The 18,888-nt window shown below is 31.9% G+C and overlaps 1 protein-coding gene across 1 annotated transcript in view; it reads right to left on the bottom strand.

Annotated features, from left to right (window-relative positions):
• LOC139516029 (nuclear RNA export factor 1-like) overlaps positions 1-18,888 on the bottom strand; it is a 43,026-nt gene extending 24,138 nt beyond the window's left edge. Inside the window, exons 1-9 of the mRNA XM_071305836.1 lie at positions 18,726-18,888; positions 16,699-16,824; positions 15,097-15,223; positions 13,635-13,708; positions 13,049-13,116; positions 9,647-9,730; positions 8,509-8,613; positions 7,846-7,920; positions 7,379-7,448 (exon numbers count right to left, since the gene is read on the bottom strand). Of these exons, the coding sequence (XP_071161937.1) occupies positions 7,379-7,448; positions 7,846-7,920; positions 8,509-8,613; positions 9,647-9,730; positions 13,049-13,116; positions 13,635-13,708; positions 15,097-15,223; positions 16,699-16,824; positions 18,726-18,777 (781 nt within the window). The 5' untranslated portion in view covers positions 18,778-18,888. The remainder of the gene's footprint in view (positions 1-7,378; positions 7,449-7,845; positions 7,921-8,508; positions 8,614-9,646; positions 9,731-13,048; positions 13,117-13,634; positions 13,709-15,096; positions 15,224-16,698; positions 16,825-18,725) is intronic.

Raw genomic sequence — 18,888 nt, 5'->3', positions numbered from 1 at the left:
TAGCTGGACCGTATATTGTAAAACTTACTTGCATCATTGTAGAGATTGCTGAGGTTAAGAGCCTTTATAGCTGGATTGTATATTGTTATACTTACTTGTATCATTATACAGATTGCTGAGGTTAAGAGCCTTTGTAGCTGGATTGTATATTGCTATACTTACTTGCATCATTATAGAGATGGCTGAGGTTAAGAGCCTTTGTAGCTGGATCGTATATTGTTAAACTTACTTGTATCATTATAGAGATTGCTGAAGTTAAGAGCCTTTGTAGCTGGATTGTATGTTGTTAAACTTACTTGTATCATTATAGAGATTGCTGAGGTTAAGAGCCTTTGTAGCTGGATCATATATTGTTTACTTACTTGCATCATTATAGAGATTGCTGAGGTTAAGAGCCTTTGTAGCTGGATCGTATATTGTAAAACTTACTTGCATCATTATAGAGATTGCTGAGGTTAAGAGCCTTTATAGCTGGATTGTATATTGTTAAACTTACTTGTATCATTATACAGATTGCTGAGGTTAAGAGCCTTTGTAGCTGGATCGTATATTGTTAAACTTACTTGTATCATTATAGAGATTGCTGAGGTTAAGAGCCTTTATAGCTGGATTGTATATTGTTATACTTACTTGTATCATTATAGAGATTGCTGAGGTTAAGAGCCTTTGTAGCTGGATTGTTTATTGTTAAACTTACTTGTATCATTATAGAGATTGCTGAGGTTAAGAGCCTTTGTAGCTGGATCGTATATTGTTAGTTTAAACATATTTTATTTGCTCAAAGCGAAAAAGGATCAGACACAAGTAAAACATACTTATAAAGTCTTCTCCACAATACAATATATATAACAATACAAATTGAACGTGAGCATACATCATATAATATAAACAACATAAATATAACTTATCTATACTGAAAAAAGTAGAGGGAATGAGGAAAGAACGACAGAGATTAGGTTGATGATGATAATGATGATGATGTGTGTTTTACCTATGTTGATACTATACTACGAGGAATCGTTTTGATCTCTTTATAAAATTGAATACTTGTTTAACAATTTGCACATTTTGATCATAGGAAAGAGTGTCTCTTCCAAAAACCAGTAGTGTTAAGTCCAAATCGCAGGCTTCGGGAAGCCAGCTGAGACCATTAAACAGAATAGCCCTTTCATTTAGATAGAAAGGACAATCAAAGAAAAAATGGTGCATGTCCTCAATATCTAAACCACATTTACATGTTGGATCAGATATAATGTTAGCTCTAAACAAGTCACAATTCAAGAACGATGCCGAACATCTAAATTGGGTTAATATTATGTTCAATTTTCTTGGACCATATAAATAATGTTTTAAGTTAGATTGATTCTCATTTCGAATGTCGTAGTTTTTTAGTTCTACTTTGAATTTTGATAACGAGTCTACATTTCGAACTGCTATGTTCAAATTATTCCAAAGTTTAATTGTTGATGGGATAAAGGATTGGGAAGTTAGAGTCAGCCTGCAAAATGGTAAAATGATATCTTGTCCATTTCGCAAGGGATATTGTGTTGTACTTTGAATTTTAGGGGGCACAAGGTTACATAAATATTCAGGGGCATTATTATTCTGAATTTTATAAAATAATTGTAGTTTTCTTCTTTTTCTTCGTTCCTCTAAAGTTTCCCAACCAACCTCTTTTAAGACAGTCTCAGAGTGTGTGTAAACAGGCAAACCTGTTACAATTCGTGCAGCTTCAAGTTGTAGCTGTTCTAGTTTAATTGAATAACCTTTTCCACAATTGTCCCATACTTCAGTTGCATATTCAAAAATTGGTCTAATAAATACTAGATATAATTTTTCCAAATTTTGTCGGCTAAGTTGATATTTGAGTTTTCGCAGTATATTCAGATGTTTTTTAACACTATTTAATATATTTTCAACATGGTTGTTCCATTTTGCGTCACTTCTAAATGTAACCCCTAGATGCTTATGAGATCGCACAATTGGTATTTCTTTGTTGTTCATAGTAAAATTAAGGTTTTGTATCTCATTATTTGAAAACATCATAATTTCTGTTTTTTCAGGATTGAAAGACATAAGCCACTTTCTTGACCATTCATCCAGCTGTCTCAGGTCACGACTAACAACTGACTGTATAAGTTCCTCGTCATGACCCGAGTAACTGAATGAAGTGTCATCTGCAAATAGTCTGCATAAAGAAGTTAACTGTTCAGCAATATCGTTAATATATATGATAAACAATAAAGGACCAAGAACGGATCCTTGGGGTACACCAGCTGAAACATTGCAAAAAGTAGAGGATGATTCATTAATGATAACCTTTTGTTTTCTTTGATATAGGTAGCTAGTGAATCAATTTAAAAGATTTCCCTCAATGCCATATGCTTTCATTTTATGTAGTAAGCCAATATGCCAAACTTTGTCAAAGGCCTTCGAAAAATCACAAAAAACAAAACAGCAAATTTCTTTTGTTTCTAGTGCATTTAAAATACAATCATAGATTTCTATTAATTGATGCACTGTTGAATGTTTAGGCAAAAAACCTGATTGGTATTCATAAATTAGTTTGTTATTAAATAGATGATTATATACATGTTTAAACACAACTCGTTCCATAACTTTCCCCACACAGCTAATTAAAGATATTGGTCTGTAATTAGATGGCAAAGAAGAGTCCCCCTTTTTGAAAATAGCTATTACATTTGCAATTTTCCAGCTGGTTGGATATATACATTGACTAAAGGACTTATTGAATATAATTTGAAGAGGTATTGCAACTTTATCTGGACAAATCTTGAGCATCCTGTGGCTAATCACATCTGGTCCCGAGGCTTTATTTGGATCAAGAATATTAATCATATCTATAATTTCTTGAATAGTGACATGTATGTCACAAATTTTATTGTTAGATTTAGTTTCAAATTGAGGTAAGTTGATATTTTCTTCATTTAATTTGGAGATTAAATTAAAATACTTGTTCAAAAGCTCACATTTTTCTTCATCTTTATATGCTATTTCGTCTATTTTTTCGGTATTTATAATATTTTGGAGTGGGGGGATGTTATTTGATCCATTGTTAGATTTGATTAACATTTTCATAATTTTCCAATAAGTTTTTGTATTCGATACATTATTTAGAATGATGTGGTCTAAATTACTTTCAAATTTTTCTTTAGCAACTTTTTTCATATTATTGACACTATTTCTCTGTCGCTTGTACTTCAAAATATCAGATTGTTTTTTAGATTTAAAAGCCTTTTTTCGTAATCGATCTCTAGTCCGTATTTCTCTCCTAAGCTCGCTATTGAACCATGGTTTGTCGTTTTTTCGTATAGTTACTTGTTTAGTAGGTATGCACTCCCTTGCAATGTTCAGAAAAGTTACAGTAAATATTTCACATAATTCATTAACATCCTTGTCATCGGGAAGAAGTGCATACCAATCTGTTTCATTCATTTTTTTCAAAAATTTATCTTTATCCATTTTATCATATATCCACACTTCTCTTTTAAAAGTACGTGACATTGATGAGGGACACTCAAGAAATATTACTGCTGCATTGTGATCACTAATATTTGAGGGAATATCTAAAACATCTGATAGATAATATGACATACAGTCACTTATTATTATGGGATCTAAGAGTGTACTACTTTTATCAGTAACTCTTGTTGCTTTATCAATTACATTTCTTAGATTGAACAAGTCCATAGTGTCAATAAGTTTATTATTATTGACATTAAAGAGATCAGAATTTAGATCACCAGTAATCACTATATTTTCGTTAAATTGAAAGGCAGTTTCTATTGCATGATTTAATCGTGCCCAGAAGTCAGTGTCCGCATTCGGTGGACGATATGAGTGACAAAGAAGGAAGTTTTGACCTTTGGCTCGTATTTCAACCCAAAGTGTTTCATCAAATGGATTTTCTAGTTCGCTTTTTCGGACGATACCGATATCATCTTTCACATATATCATTAATCCACCACCAAAGTTGTTTCGATCTTTCCTTATAATGTTATTGAAGGAATCTAGTTTTAATTGATCTTCAGATACACTAGGATCTAAATGTGTTTCTGTTACAGCCAGGACATCAAATTCGTCAGTGAAATTATTTAAGAATTCTAATTTGTTTCTAATACTACGAATATTTAAATTACATATTGATATGGATTTATCGATTTCACTAAATCTGACACTAGAGGGTGTACTCGATATGTTATTTTCATCTGGACCAGGGTTTGGTTCAATATTTCCGACAAGAAGAATAAAATGAAGCACAAACAACAGAAAGATAATGTCAATCTTGGGATTTATAGACTGTAGACAAGCTAGTGAAAAAACATAGAAGGAGCAATGTAAGTTAATTTTTAGTATTTCTAAATAAGTATAATAGTTATAATTAATATAAGTACTACTTTTCCTCTTGCTACATGTACAATGAAATAAGCCAATGGCTGCCCTGTAATCCTCAATGCTGACTCCCATATTGTTTAGGGGGTACAGAAATTAAGTATAACGACAGCCAACGGCATTTTTCACATGGTAACTTGCACACATCATCATCAGAAAAAAGGGAGAAGGTAAATATAAAACAAGAAAAATAAAAAATAAAGGTGACGGAAAAACAAACGGTTATCAGAAGGATACCTGGAGTCATATTGGATGATAAAATGGGATTTTTCTTAACTTTTACTATTTTTATAAATCAGTGTGAACCGTGATCTAGCCACTATATTTGAAAGACGAATTGTATGAGCTATAAGGTCCAAACATAGAGTTGGTTTAAAGACGAATACCTACCAATATAGTAATAGTATTAAACACTTCATACTTGCAACTTGAGTATACAGTTTTACATGATATGTATATATATATATATAAATCAAATATAAATATTATGTACAATTGTGTGTGAATACGATACTATTTTGTAAAGAATTTAATCAGTATCTCCTGTTTTTTCCCCCAATAGTGTTTAATTAAAACAAAAAGATACCTTTTTTTACAAACAAAATTATATACACGGAGAATATATTTGTACATTTACATGTATTCAATTATTTCTTACTATAATATTTTGTTGGTGCGTGTTTGTGTTAGGCAAGGGCGGTCTGTTTGACTTTTATTATATTTTTGAAAACTTCTTTTGATCGAAATCGACATTTTTCGTTAATAGATTTATTTAATTACAAGCTATAAAAAATGTACAATTAAGCTGATATGATTATAAGCAAAGTTGTCGAAAGAAGAACAGAACATGTGTACGTTCACTCTAGAATGCCACATTTACACTGCTTTTTGTTTTTATTTTGAGTGATCGAGAGATGGTAATTTTATCAACTGTTGAAAAGATCTTACGATATGTACGAACATTCTACTACTTAGCCAACTTTATATAGTTGACATGATGTGGAAAGAAAAAAAAAATATTTTGGGGATTTTTTTTTTTTTTATTGAATTACAGACTTTGGTTGTATTTTGGCTATCAGAACAACTAGAAGAAAATCAGCTATACCGTTATAAAGTGTAACTTAATTAACCGTTATCAGAGCATATATAACAGGGTGGAAAACAGAACAAAACAGAACAAAATGAACTAAACATGAAAATAATTAAATCAAACATAAAAAAAAAAAATAACACACAAAAAACCCACATATAACAAACAAACAATGTCTATAGGTTATGAAGTATTGGTAAACATTTTTTAAACTTTTGTTGATAAGATAACAACTTTTAAAGCTAGAATAAATCAGTTTTTGTAACTGTCTCCAATCAATCATGATCTTCTGATTGCTGGTTTGCACTGTCTGGCTGATTGACAGGATGATTGTCAGGATGATTGCCATAAGCAGCAGGCCTTTTAAATGGAGGTCTAAGATCACCAACGTCCTGCCAATTCTGTATAATTAGTTTTCTACTGCTTTCAGATTTTTTAGCGAATATTCGACCGTCGGCAGTCCAGTAAGCACTGATTTGATTTTTAGTTTTCATATCGGCCAGGCTTTTTACTAGTTCTGTTCTATATTGTGATAGGTTTTCGGTTATAAAAATACCATTTGTGTCACCCTTTAGTTCCTTTTTATTGCTGTACACCAAATGTTTCATTCTATATGATATGAACCTGACTATAACTTGGGACCTGCCTTTTCGTATATTGTTAAACTTACTTGTATCATTATAGAGATTGCTGAGGTTAAGAGCCTTTGTAGCTGAATTGTATATTGTTAAACTTACTTGTATCATTATAGAGATTGCTGAGGTTAAGAGCCTTTGTAGCTGGATCGTATATTGTTAAACTTACTTGTATCATTATAGAGATTGCTGAGGTTAAGAGCCTTTGTAGCTTGATCGTATATTGTTATACTTACTTGTATCATTATAGAGATTGTTGAGGTTAAGAGCCTTTGTAGCTGGATTGTATATTGTTATACTTACTTGTATCATTATAGAGTTTACTGAGGTTAAGAGCCTTTGTAGCTGGATCGTATATTGTAAAACTTACTTGTATCATTATAGAGATTGCTGAGGTTTAGAGCCTTTATAGCTGGATCGTATATTGTTATACTTACTGGCATCATTATAGAGATGGCTGAGGTTAAGAGCCTTTGTAGCTGGATCGTATATTGTTAAACTTACTTGTATCATTATAGAGATTGCTGAGGTTAAGAGCCTTTGTAGCTGGATCATATATTGTTTACTTACTTGCATCATTATAGAGATTGCTGAGGTTAAGAGCCTTTGTAGCTGGATTGTATATTGCTATACTTACTTGTATCATTATAGAGTTTACTGAGGTTAAGAGCCTTTGTAGCTGGATCGTATATTGTAAAACTTACTTGCATCATTATAGAGATTGCTGAGGTTAAGAGCCTTTATAGCTGGATTGTATATTGTTAAACTTACTTGTATCATTATACAGATTGCTGAGGTTAAGAGCCTTTGTAGCTGGATCGTATATTGTTAAACTTACTTGTATCATTATAGAGATTGCTGAGGTTAAGAGCCTTTATAGCTGGATTGTATATTGTTATACTTACTTGTATCATTATAGAGATTGCTGAGGTTAAGAGCCTTTGTACCTGGATTGTTTATTGTTAAACTTACTTGTATCATTATAGAGATTGCTGAGGTTAAGAGCCTTTGTAGCTGGATCGTATATTGTTAAACTTACTTGCATCATTATAGATATTGCTGAGGTTAAGAGCCTTTGTAGCTGGATTGTATATTGTTAAACTTACTTGTATCATTATAGAGATTGCTGAGGTTAAGAGCCTTTGTAGCTGGATCGTATATTGTTAAACTTACTTGTATCATTATAGAGATTGCTGAGGTTAAGAGCCTTTGTAGCTTGATTGTATATTGTTATACTTACTTGTATCATTATAGAGATTGCTGAGGTTAAGAGCCTTTGTAGCTGGATCGTATCTGCTACTCATACACACCTGTAATAATTATGTAAATTAAAGACATTTGATATACATGACAATGAGATAGCAATTCAACATAACAACCAACTCTACAAGTCAATAAACTGTCTACATAGTCATTAAAACAGAAATACTTACAGTAATAATATCTTATTTTCATTGATTATTACATGGCCAAATTTTTTTTAGAGAACCGCTATAAAATAACTTTTTCACATCGCTTTTCATGTCTATAATGGCATTCTTTACATTTATATACCTTGTTAACAAATCATAAATTGATTGTATCTAAACTTCATATAGGCTTTTTTAAAATTAACAGATGTAGTTCAACTTGATCTAAATGCATACAAAGTTTTATCAAAATCCATAAATATTCTTAACACTTTGCCTTACGTATCTTCATACTTACTTTGAGTTTTTCTATGACCTCCTCGTCCAAAGTAAATACTGATGGTGCACCACTTGGTTTTGATATCACAATCATCTATAATGTACAAAAGTTGAAATGAGTTTATAATACATACTTCAATGCAATCATAAGTTGACATTTTCTTATGGAACTTGTTAAACGGTAACAATGTTTGTTTAGCATTGGAATTGAGCATTCGAAATCCTTCACCCAAAGAATGAATCAATCAATCAATATTGCAAAAGCACAGACATGCAATGGCAATATTAACAGCATATATAATATAATATAAAACATGAATAGACAGCAGACAACAATAGTAAAATACAATGATATATAAAGTAATGAGACTATATTAGATCGAATATTCCATGAAGCTTTTACCTAATTACACAATTTGATAGTTAGAGACTTGCTTGAAGTATATTCAATAGTTTGTGATTATTAGGCTAAAAACAATAACACTGCAGTAAAAATTGTATTCTTACAGATCTATAAGCTGGATAAACAAGAACAAAATGGTATTCATCTTCAACAACTAACATTTTACAACATTCACATAAATGATTTTCTCTAGGAATATTAAAAGAACAATCAACTTCAATATTTAACTTTAATGTTTCATTGACTATCAAAAGTAAAATTAAAATCAAAGTTCCTTACTTTAAAACCATTGGACATTGTAAGTCTATTACTAAGTCCTCTTAGAGATTCTGATGCTTTTCTGTCTTGGATATAAAAAACAGCTTTCTCTTGTTCAAAATGAAACTAAAAGTCAACAAAAATATAAGTATATAAAAAATCATAAGTAACAATAAATATATATGTATTAGAAATTTGTTTGAGATATAAATTCACCTTATCATGCTTTTTGTTAAAATTATCATACTTATACAACATGTACATCATGTACATTCCAATGTTCAACATTTGAATATAAAAAGCATTTAACTTTTTCCATAGCCTTTACTCTGAAACTCATTAACTGTTAGACATCCTAACTGATTGTAATCTGTTCTCTTATAAGATCTAAAAGGGTTTTATCCTCAACAGTATATTCCATAAAATATAAAAGTAATCTCATTATGATGCATGGAGTCACATTGTCACAGTTTGAAACAATATATCATTTGTTTAATAGAAAAGACCTTGATACTCATACCACATCTTATTTCTACTAACTATGTACAGCATAAGTCAAAAAAGATTAAAATAATGATTTCAAATAAATGTTAAATGAAAAGGCATTACTATATAAACTTGCTAAGTTACAGAGGAAACAATGTTTCTGAAACATTAAACTACAATAACAGGGTAAGTTACAATAAGTAAGTTACAGTGGAAACAATGTTTCTGAAACATTAAACTATAATAACAGGGTAAGTAACAATAAGTAAGTTACAGTGGAAACAATGTTTCTGAAACATTAAACTACAATAACAGGGTAAGTTACAATAAGTAAGTTACAGTGGAAACAATGTTTCTGAAACATTAAACTACAATAACAGGGTAAGTTACAATAAGTAAGTTACAGTGGAAACAATGTTTTTTGAAACATTAAACTACAATAACAGGGTAAGTTACAATAAGTAAGTTACAGTGGAAACAATGCTACTGAAACCTTAAACTACAATAACAGGGTAAGTTACAATAAGTAAGTTACAGTTAAACTATAACAACGGGGTATGTTACAGTGGAAACAGAGTTCCTGAAACTTTAAACTACAACAAATACAAATATATGTTTGCATGTTCTGCAATTTGTTGGTGCGAATGATAAAAAAGTAGCAAGTACAACTTACACAAACTGGGATAAATGGCACATCTAGATTGTCATTCAGTAGTTTTAATAGTCCATCTTTCCCTGCTTTCTTTCCAAAAGGTATCTGTTAAAAATGAAATATATCTATAACTTCAACCTTCATTGTTTTAGAATGTATTTAACATTATTAAACATATAGTGTGAACAAGCATATAACTACTAAATCTTACTGTTCAAAGTCACTTTTTCTTTCTCATTTTTATTGTATTTTATAACATTAGATTGTCAATCATTTCTTATGAACAGCCACACAGGTCTTGTGGTTGTTCTCTCCTCAAATGCAGGAGTTCATGAGTGGGCATCCTGACCCAGGTTAAACCAAAGACTTGAAAGTTTTGCTGCTTCTCCACTAAACATGCGACATTTATGAGTGAGAGCAAAGACTGGTTGGCTTAAAGTTTGAATAATGTGTTCGGGACATGTAAATCCCAACTCATCTGCTTTCAAAGATAGATTGGTTTGCAAAAGCAACAAGTGTAACTGCAAGCTACTGCTCACTGATGATACCCCCCACTGCAAGTGGATAATGTTGATAGTGTAAAAATATGTAAGTGTTCGGTAAACAGGAAGATGTCAAGTGATGAATCTAACCAGATGCTCCACAGGGCGTAGCTTTATACGACCGCAGAGGTTGAACCCTGAACGGTTGGGGCAAGTATGGACACAACATTCAAGCTGGATTCAGATCTAAATTTGGATTGTGATTAAATAGTTGACACAGCATAGGTTTCTGACACAGAATGAATGTGTTCTAATGAACTTAAAATTTTTGTTTTCTCTTAGAGCAATTCACTATGCTGTTGAATATTAATCCTCTCAAAAAAATGTTTGAAGAAATTTTCTTTTTTATTTATGAAATTTCAAATGAGAAAAATTGAACCCAATTTTTTTAATCACATCCCCCTTTCCCTTATTCCAAAACTAATCTCAATTAAAATTTCTAATGGAGTTTGCAACAATAACTACTCATTTAAATACATCATAAAATATTAAGATGTAAAAAAACTGCTTGTTATCACTGAATGGTAAAGATTATTTTAATTTATCAGTTGGTAGTAAAAAGTGAATATACATTGTATATTGTATATAACAAAGATTTAAGTTGATTCTGGACAAAGAAAGATATCTCCAATTAAAAAAAAATCTTGCTATTGCACAATATTTTACAATTAGATATTTCTTGCTTACTATTCTGGACAAAGAAAGATAACTCTAATTAAAAAAAATTTTGCTATTTCACAATATTGTGCAATTAGATATTTCTTGCCATTGCGCAATACTGTGCAATTGAAAAGACTTGCTATTGCACAATACTTAATATAATAATTTTAGATCCTGATTTGGACCAACTTGAAAACTGGGCCCATAATAAAAAATCTAAGTATATTTTTGGATTCAGCATATCAAAGAACCCCAAGATTTCAATTTTTGTTAAAATCAGACTAAGTTTAATTTTGGACCCTTTGGACTTTAGTGTAGATCAATTTGAAAACAGGACCAAAAATGAAGAATCTACATACACAGTTAGATTTGGTATATCAAAGAACCCCATTTATTCAATTTTTGATGAAATCAAACAAAGTATAATTTTGGACCCGATTTGGACCAACTTAAAAAGTGGGCCAATAATCAAGAATCTAAGTTCATTTTTAGATTCAGCATATCAAAGAACCTAACTGATTCATTTTTTGTCAAAATCAAACTTAGTTTAATTTTGGACCCTTTGGACCTTAATGTAGACCAATTTGAAAACGGGACAAAAGTTAAGAATCTACATACACAGTCATGACAGTTAGATTCGGCATATCAAAGAACCCCAATTATTCAATTTGGATGAAATCAAACAAAGTTTAATTTTGGACCCTTTGGGCCCCTTATTCTGTTGGGACCAAAACTCCCAAAATCAATAACAACCTTCCTTTTATGGTCATAAACCTTGTGTTTAAATTTCATAGATTTCTATTTACTTATAATAACGTTATGGTGCGAAAACCAAGAAAAATGCTTATTTGGGTCCCTTTTTGGCCCCCAATTCCTAAACTGTTGGGACCTAAACTCCCAAAATCAATACCAACCTTCCTTTTGTAGTCATTAACATTGTGTTTAAATTTCATTGATTTCTATTTACTTAAACTAAAGTTATTGTGCGAAAACCAAGAATAATGCTTATTTGGGCCCTTTTTTGGCCCCTAATTCCTAAACTGTTGAAACCAAAACTCCCAAAATCAATCCCAAACGTTCTTTTGTGGTCATAAACCTTGTGTCAAAATTTCATAGATTTCTATTCACTTAAACTAAAGTTGTAGTGCGAAAACCAAGAAAATGCTTATTTGGGCCCTTTTTGGCCCCTAATTCCTAAAATGTTGGGACCAAAACTCCCAAAATCAATACCAACCTTCCTTTTGTGGTCATAAACCTTGTGTTAAAATTTCATAGATTTCCATTCACTTTTACTAAAGTTAGAGTGCGAAAACTAAAAGTATTCGGACGACGACGACGACGCCAACGTGATAGCAATATACGACGAAAAATTTTTCAAATTTTGCGGTCGTATAAAAAACGCATCACACGGTAAGGCTGACATATATTAACCCTGAAACAAAATTTCAGAAATCCTTGCATTGTAATTCCTGAGAAAAATGTGACAAAAATTTCTACTTGGCTATCATGTGTAAAATGATACATGTGTTCGGTAAACAGGAAGCTGCCAACTGATTATCTGAAAACACATCACACAGTAAAGTTGACATATATATATTAACCCTGAAACCAAATTTCAGAAATCCTTGTACTGTATTACTAGATTTATTTCGCTTCACTGGGCGGGGTTTATATACTATCTGCATATGTGATGAATCTGAAAACACATCACACGGTATAGCTGACTTATATAAACCCTGAAACCAAATTTCAGAAATCCTTGCATTGTAGTTCCTGAGAAAAATGCAACGAAAAATATTCAAGGGACGGACAGATGGACAGACAAAGGAAAAACAGTATAACCCCCTTTTTCAAAGCAGGGTATAATAATTTAAAATTGACACCTACAGCCAACGATAATATGCAGCTTCAGTCTAGTCCAAAGGACTATAGATATTCAACTAGATCTATTATATCATCAACCTGTCAATATCAAGGAAAATGAATGAGGAACTTACTAATCAAATTGTCAAACAAATCACTTTGGTATGGTATTTTCCACAAAAAATAGTGAGTTAAACTTTAAATTCAGACCAATTTGTAATGTAAATATACTAGGCCTTTTTCAGCACCAAAATCTTTAATTCAATATAAGATAGTCATCACTTTAAAAAAAAAAGTCCATAATAATAATGAGGATCTAACATCACATCCTATCAAAATTGGTACAAAAATAACTTACCAGTACTCGATACCACTGATTGTCTGAACCTCTCACAGGTAATCCCATCTTTTTATATTTATCTGCATCTAAAAGATGACATCAAATTTTTTTCAAATTTCATTTACACAAAAAACTTTTGAAAGTTATCAATGAAGAATTATAATGTAGTACTACCAAAATAAGTTCCTTCATCAGAATTACTATAAAACATTATAGAATAAATTATCAAAATATACTAAGATATTCTAATATTATTCTATTTTCACTATTACGCAAGAGCATAAATAAAAAAAAAATCTGTTTTTTAAACAAATGAATTTGTTAATTCATCACCATGTGATTAAAGTGTTGTGAAGTAATGTTTGGCGTTACAAATATCCAATTTCTTCTAAGCTGTGAAAGATTTTTTAGATGTGCTGTAAGGTATGAAATGTACATGGTAACCAGGAGTCCGAGGAGACCACAGAGGTCGTTAGGTGTGAGTTCAAAAAAGAAGTAAAATTATGTGTTGACATATTAGTGATTGTGTATTTCTATGTAAGAGAAATAGTATATCCTTCTAGCTACTTGTGTATTTAAGTCTATGAAAAGTATGCCATCTTACTTGGTGCTTGTGTATTTCTGTCTCTACCATAAGTATTTCTCCTGTCTCCTCTTCTGCTGTTTCCATAAGGTGTACTAAAAGTAATAAAAGTAGACATGCAGATATAATTTTATGTTTAATTCAAACAACAATCCCAAAGATCAGTGTTGATACTCAGTTCTGGTTAAGAACACTTGATAGAAGTTTAAATACAAAATTGTAAGTCCTTTTTGAAAGTCAATAGGTGTGTTGTTTATGACTAATCTTTGTTTTGAACACTAAATTCTTGTCACACCAAAGTCCCAGTAAAACACTGGAGTTAAGTTTGAACTAAGTTTACCATAAACAAACACAGAGTTTATGTATCCAGTCCGTCACAAAGAAGAACATTTTGTACAAATGGATTAGTTTGATATTTCTTATGTTGCACTGTAACACCACTGTCTAAGGTTTGGGTTAAAGGTTTGGCACCAGCAAACTTGTTGAACCAGGCCAAATTTTTATGTGCCTGTCCAAAGTATTGAGCCTGTAGTTTTGTCTTCCATTCATGTCTGTCATATTTGTTATTCTTAAAATGTTTTTTTATAAATTAAATTGTTCCCCATTTTTCATGACAGGTCCTTTAATAGTGGATAATGCAGTATGGGTTTTTCCCTTTGTTAAAGGCCATACAGTTGCCTATAACTGCTTACGTCCACTATATTTGAACTTTTGTGGATAGATTGGAATCATATATACCACATTTCCTTAAATCATTCTTGCATTGTTTGGTATAAAAAAAAAATTCAAAGCTGATAAATAGGAATGCAACATTTATGATTTTTTATCCTTTTTGTACAAATTAAATAAGATCAGTGCTTAACAAAGGTGATTTCCTTTGTACTCATGCCTAATAAAGAGCTGCACTAAGGGCGCATGATATGCCTTTATTGTGCATATTAAAATTGTGTGTAGCTAAAGCTAATATCTTTGGTTAGCTTGCTTGCCAGCTGAACCATGAAGTAATTATTAGGTAGGGTATACTACCCTCCTTTCGGAGTAGCCTAGTCCTACAGACAGATAGATTGGTTATCTGTTGGACAAGTCTACTCTCAAAAGAAGGTAGTTTACCTATCCTAATAATGACTTCACGGTTCAGCTAGCCAGCAAGCTTACCAAATATAATACATTTCCCTACTATACACTCAATGCTATTGGCTGTAATGTGAAAAAATACTTTAATCTGACAACTAAATTCCTGCAGTAACATGCAGAAAACACTTCACAAAAATATATATATAAAATATAGATACATGTATATACAATGTAAATCAATCCATTTAATCCTACTTTTTTCAAATTATCTGCTTATAAAGGGAACTGTCTTCAAAAGATACTGTCATTTACATGCATGAAATATTAACATTGGCTGTGTCACCATAATTTTAAGTAAAATCAAAACAAACAAAAGTAAAAACCTCAAATATATTACAGAAACACTTACTATCTTGATGTGGATGGCCCACCAGAGTTACCTCCCATATCTACATCTCCTTCATCATCAAATCTACTTCTTGGTCCAGGGCCATTATTGAATCCTCTACCTCTTCCTCTAGATCTGTCTGGTCTTCCTTCAAAATATAATATTGTTTCTCTTATTAGCTTCTGCCTTTCTTTCACTAAATAATACCAGAAAGTGGATTACTTATTGGATCCAAGTTCAACTCAATCTGAACCCAGTAGTTGCTAACACAACATAACACTATTACTTCAATATGCAGATTATCTGATAACCGATTTATCTGGCTATATTTGCGTGTTTCAGAAGTGTTTTCTTTGTTTCACCAGCACACAAAAGATGACTTGATAAGTTCGGGTCAAAGTTATTAACGTCGGTTCAAACATTATGACATCGCTGATATGTCCGGGTCAAAGTTATTAAAGCCGGGTCAACGTATTTGACGTCACAAAGACATGATACGGAATAATATTAAGAGCTGAACAGAGTGATATAGAGAGTGGGACGACCGATAATTTTTTTTATAAATTTCATATTTCTTATGTAAATAGGTAAATATGACATTGGTATGATCTTGACTCATGTCAATTTTGCCTTTTTTTATCTTGATGATAATTAAATACAATGTAATGAGTGTGCCTTCATAAAATAATATAAAACAAGAATGTGTCCCCAGTACACAGATGCCCCACTCGCACTATCATTTTCTATGTTCAGTAGACCGTGAAATTGGGGTCAAAATTCTTATTTGTCATTAAAATTAGAAAGATCATATCATAAGGAACATGTGTTTTAAATTGTTATTTGGATGGAGAGTTGTCTCATTGGCACTCACACCACATCTTCCTATATCTATGTGTACTAAGGCCGAGAAAAAAAAGACCTGTGTTTCCGGTAACCCGACCGACCCTGTTTTTTAGCCCCGACCCTAACTTTTTTATTGGATCTTCCAAAAAAAAAAAAAAAAATTTATCAACCGACCCTGTTTTTGACACAGGCTTCTGATAGATGACATAATATTTTTTCTCTCTTGCTTCCTCTTGCATAGAAAGCCAGTAAAACATTTTATTAATGTCAAAAGGTATTCCAAATAGGTTAAAATCCAAGAAATTTGCACAACAGGTGCTTCAAAAACATTGCAAATGGCACACTTCCGGTTTTTGAAACTAATTACGGATCTGGACTTGGAAAAACCATGATAATTTTCCGGATTTCATTTACGATGTCAAAAAAAAAAAAAAAACAAAAAAAAAAAAAGAATTCCGACCTACCGACCCTATTTTTTAAAATGATGTTATCGGAAACACATATCTTTTTTTTTAAGGCCTAAGTTTCAAGTTGATTGGACTTCAACTTCATCAAAAACTACCTTGACCAAAAGCTTTAACCTGAAGCAGGACCAATTGACATACAGACCAGAAAACATAATGCCCCTCTACTATCGTAGGTGGGGCATACAAATAATCAAAACAAACTTGAAATCATAATTAGAAGTCTTGATACATGTACATAAGGGTAACAAATCTTATAAAACTTCATTCTTGGAATATTAAAATTTCACCAATGTTAAAATTAAAGACAACATACCACCTCTGTTGTAACCACTTCCTCTATTAAAGCCCCCATAATTCTTCCTTCCACCTCGTTTTCCAAAAGATCTTTGTCCACCACCATGACCTCCTCTGCCATTGTCTGTCCATCGGTCATCGTGGTCTAAATAACAAAATATCAAAGTTATATCAGAAGTCCCACTTCCAGCCTCCATTGCTTTGAGTACATTCTATTCAGCATAGTGTTGTCTAGGACCGAATATCAAATACCCAAAAATGCTAACCAGTTAAATGGATTTTTTTTCAATTTTAATAGATTTGATATAAACATGATAAAATATATCAAATATTATGTAGACCTACATCTGAATGTTCTCGACATAACCCCCGGTTTATCGGATTGTTAAGGTACGCAAACACGACCGTGCATTTGAATGACAGTTTCCTAAAAACACTAGCTGAGTCTTGTTATCATCATAACTTTCCCTCAGCTATCAAAAAGAAGATGAAAACATGCTTTTATTCATTTTACCGGACATTAACTTGATAAATCCTGAGCAATTCCAGAAAGAATATGACAACATGACAAACGCTAATTGGATAAATGCCAAGAAGATTGAAATGTTTTCATAAACATGTGTACCATTTGAGCAACGGAAAATTCCAACAGGCACTACTTGATGCACAACGCTCTATTTTTAGAACGAAAGGATATTTCAAATTATAAATATTATAAAAATAGATTTACGCAGACGACTGTAATCAGCTCAGGGTAAATAACGCATACGAAAACGAATAAAAGTGTGAAGAACTCAAGGTTTTCGCATATAATTGGGTTTTCCTTTGGATGAATTGGGTTTAAGAACTATATCTACATCATACGACAATCCATCAGCACATTGATAACTATATTATCCCCTGCAATGGGCAATTGCATTGGTTTTTAATTATTTGTATTGCGTGATCACGCAAATACGCAGCTTATCTGGAGCTCTGGGGTAAATTATTTTTATTCTAATAGACGCTGGCACTACATTTCACATCTTCGCTAGCCAAGGGTTACGATCCACTCCAGAGAGCGAGAGTGGATCGTAACCCTTGGCTAGCGAAGATGTACATTTCACTACTGAGTACTTTAATTAAGTTAAAGGCCCTTTACACTCTACATGGATGACTACACTTCATGATACCTTTTACATATAACGTGACGGTACCCAAATTGCACCTATTTTGACAGTTTTTTCATCTACGTTTTTTTATCATGAAAACAAAAATGTCCATTCTGTGTTTATTTTGTAGCCCTATCTTTCTTTATTATAAAGGTACACCAATTTGATTTTTATTCCATATGGAATCATAGAAAAATTGGTCTAAACTGACCTCCAAACCATCAATGATTCTGAAATGAGGAGTACCCAAATTGCTTCCATGCTTTAATTCACATAGTCAAAAGTCTAATAACAGAGCTTTTGTTTAATTTCTTTAAATATTTTGAACAATTGGACATTAGTCCAAGCTTACTCTTCATTATTTTTTAAATGGATACTTGTAACATATTGTATTTGTTCATTTTAAAAAGATGACGTTTTGATGACGCGACGTTTCAGTACATTTTGCTTTTTCAGTAAATACTTCATCTGTTGATAGATACTGTGAACGTTTTGTGCATATCTAAATAGTTTTACCTATGTTGAAAGATGTGCTTAGTATCAAATCATAAAAAAAACAAATTGTTTAGTCTCTAGAAAATCTTGTAAGATTTTCGCTGCTAGTTTTGCTAAAATTATTATAGGTGCAATTTGGGTACTCGGTGCAATTTGGGTACCGTTACGTTATACATATAAAGTCCCCGATATGGACACAGTCTATAAGTTAACATATTTAATCGAAATATATAATAATGTCCCTAACCATAAGCATAACCCAAACCACAGGCCACTAAACAAGCCCCTGTGCCCAAACAATGTTTTCTGAAAATATGTGCACAAATTCTTTTAACCGTGTATAATTATAAAACCATTGGCCTTGAAAGTCAAAGATATTTAGCTAGATAATAATAAAAACCTCCAAATACACGTCTGCCATCACGACTTGTGGTAACTTTAAACTGGCTCATAATTAATCTGTTTCAGTTTCTTTTTTAGCAGTCCTAGGAAAAAATTGCCGTATGGTTAGAAAATGTGCTTGCTGTTTACGTCATTGATTGATGCGTAGAATCAATAAACTT

The sequence above is a fragment of the Mytilus edulis genome, chromosome 3, assembly GCF_963676685.1.
Source record: "Mytilus edulis chromosome 3, xbMytEdul2.2, whole genome shotgun sequence".
NCBI classification, from domain to species: domain Eukaryota; kingdom Metazoa; phylum Mollusca; class Bivalvia; order Mytilida; family Mytilidae; genus Mytilus; species Mytilus edulis.
Note: the sequence above shows the minus strand (reverse complement) of the source record. Positions and strands in the feature narration are given on the sequence as shown.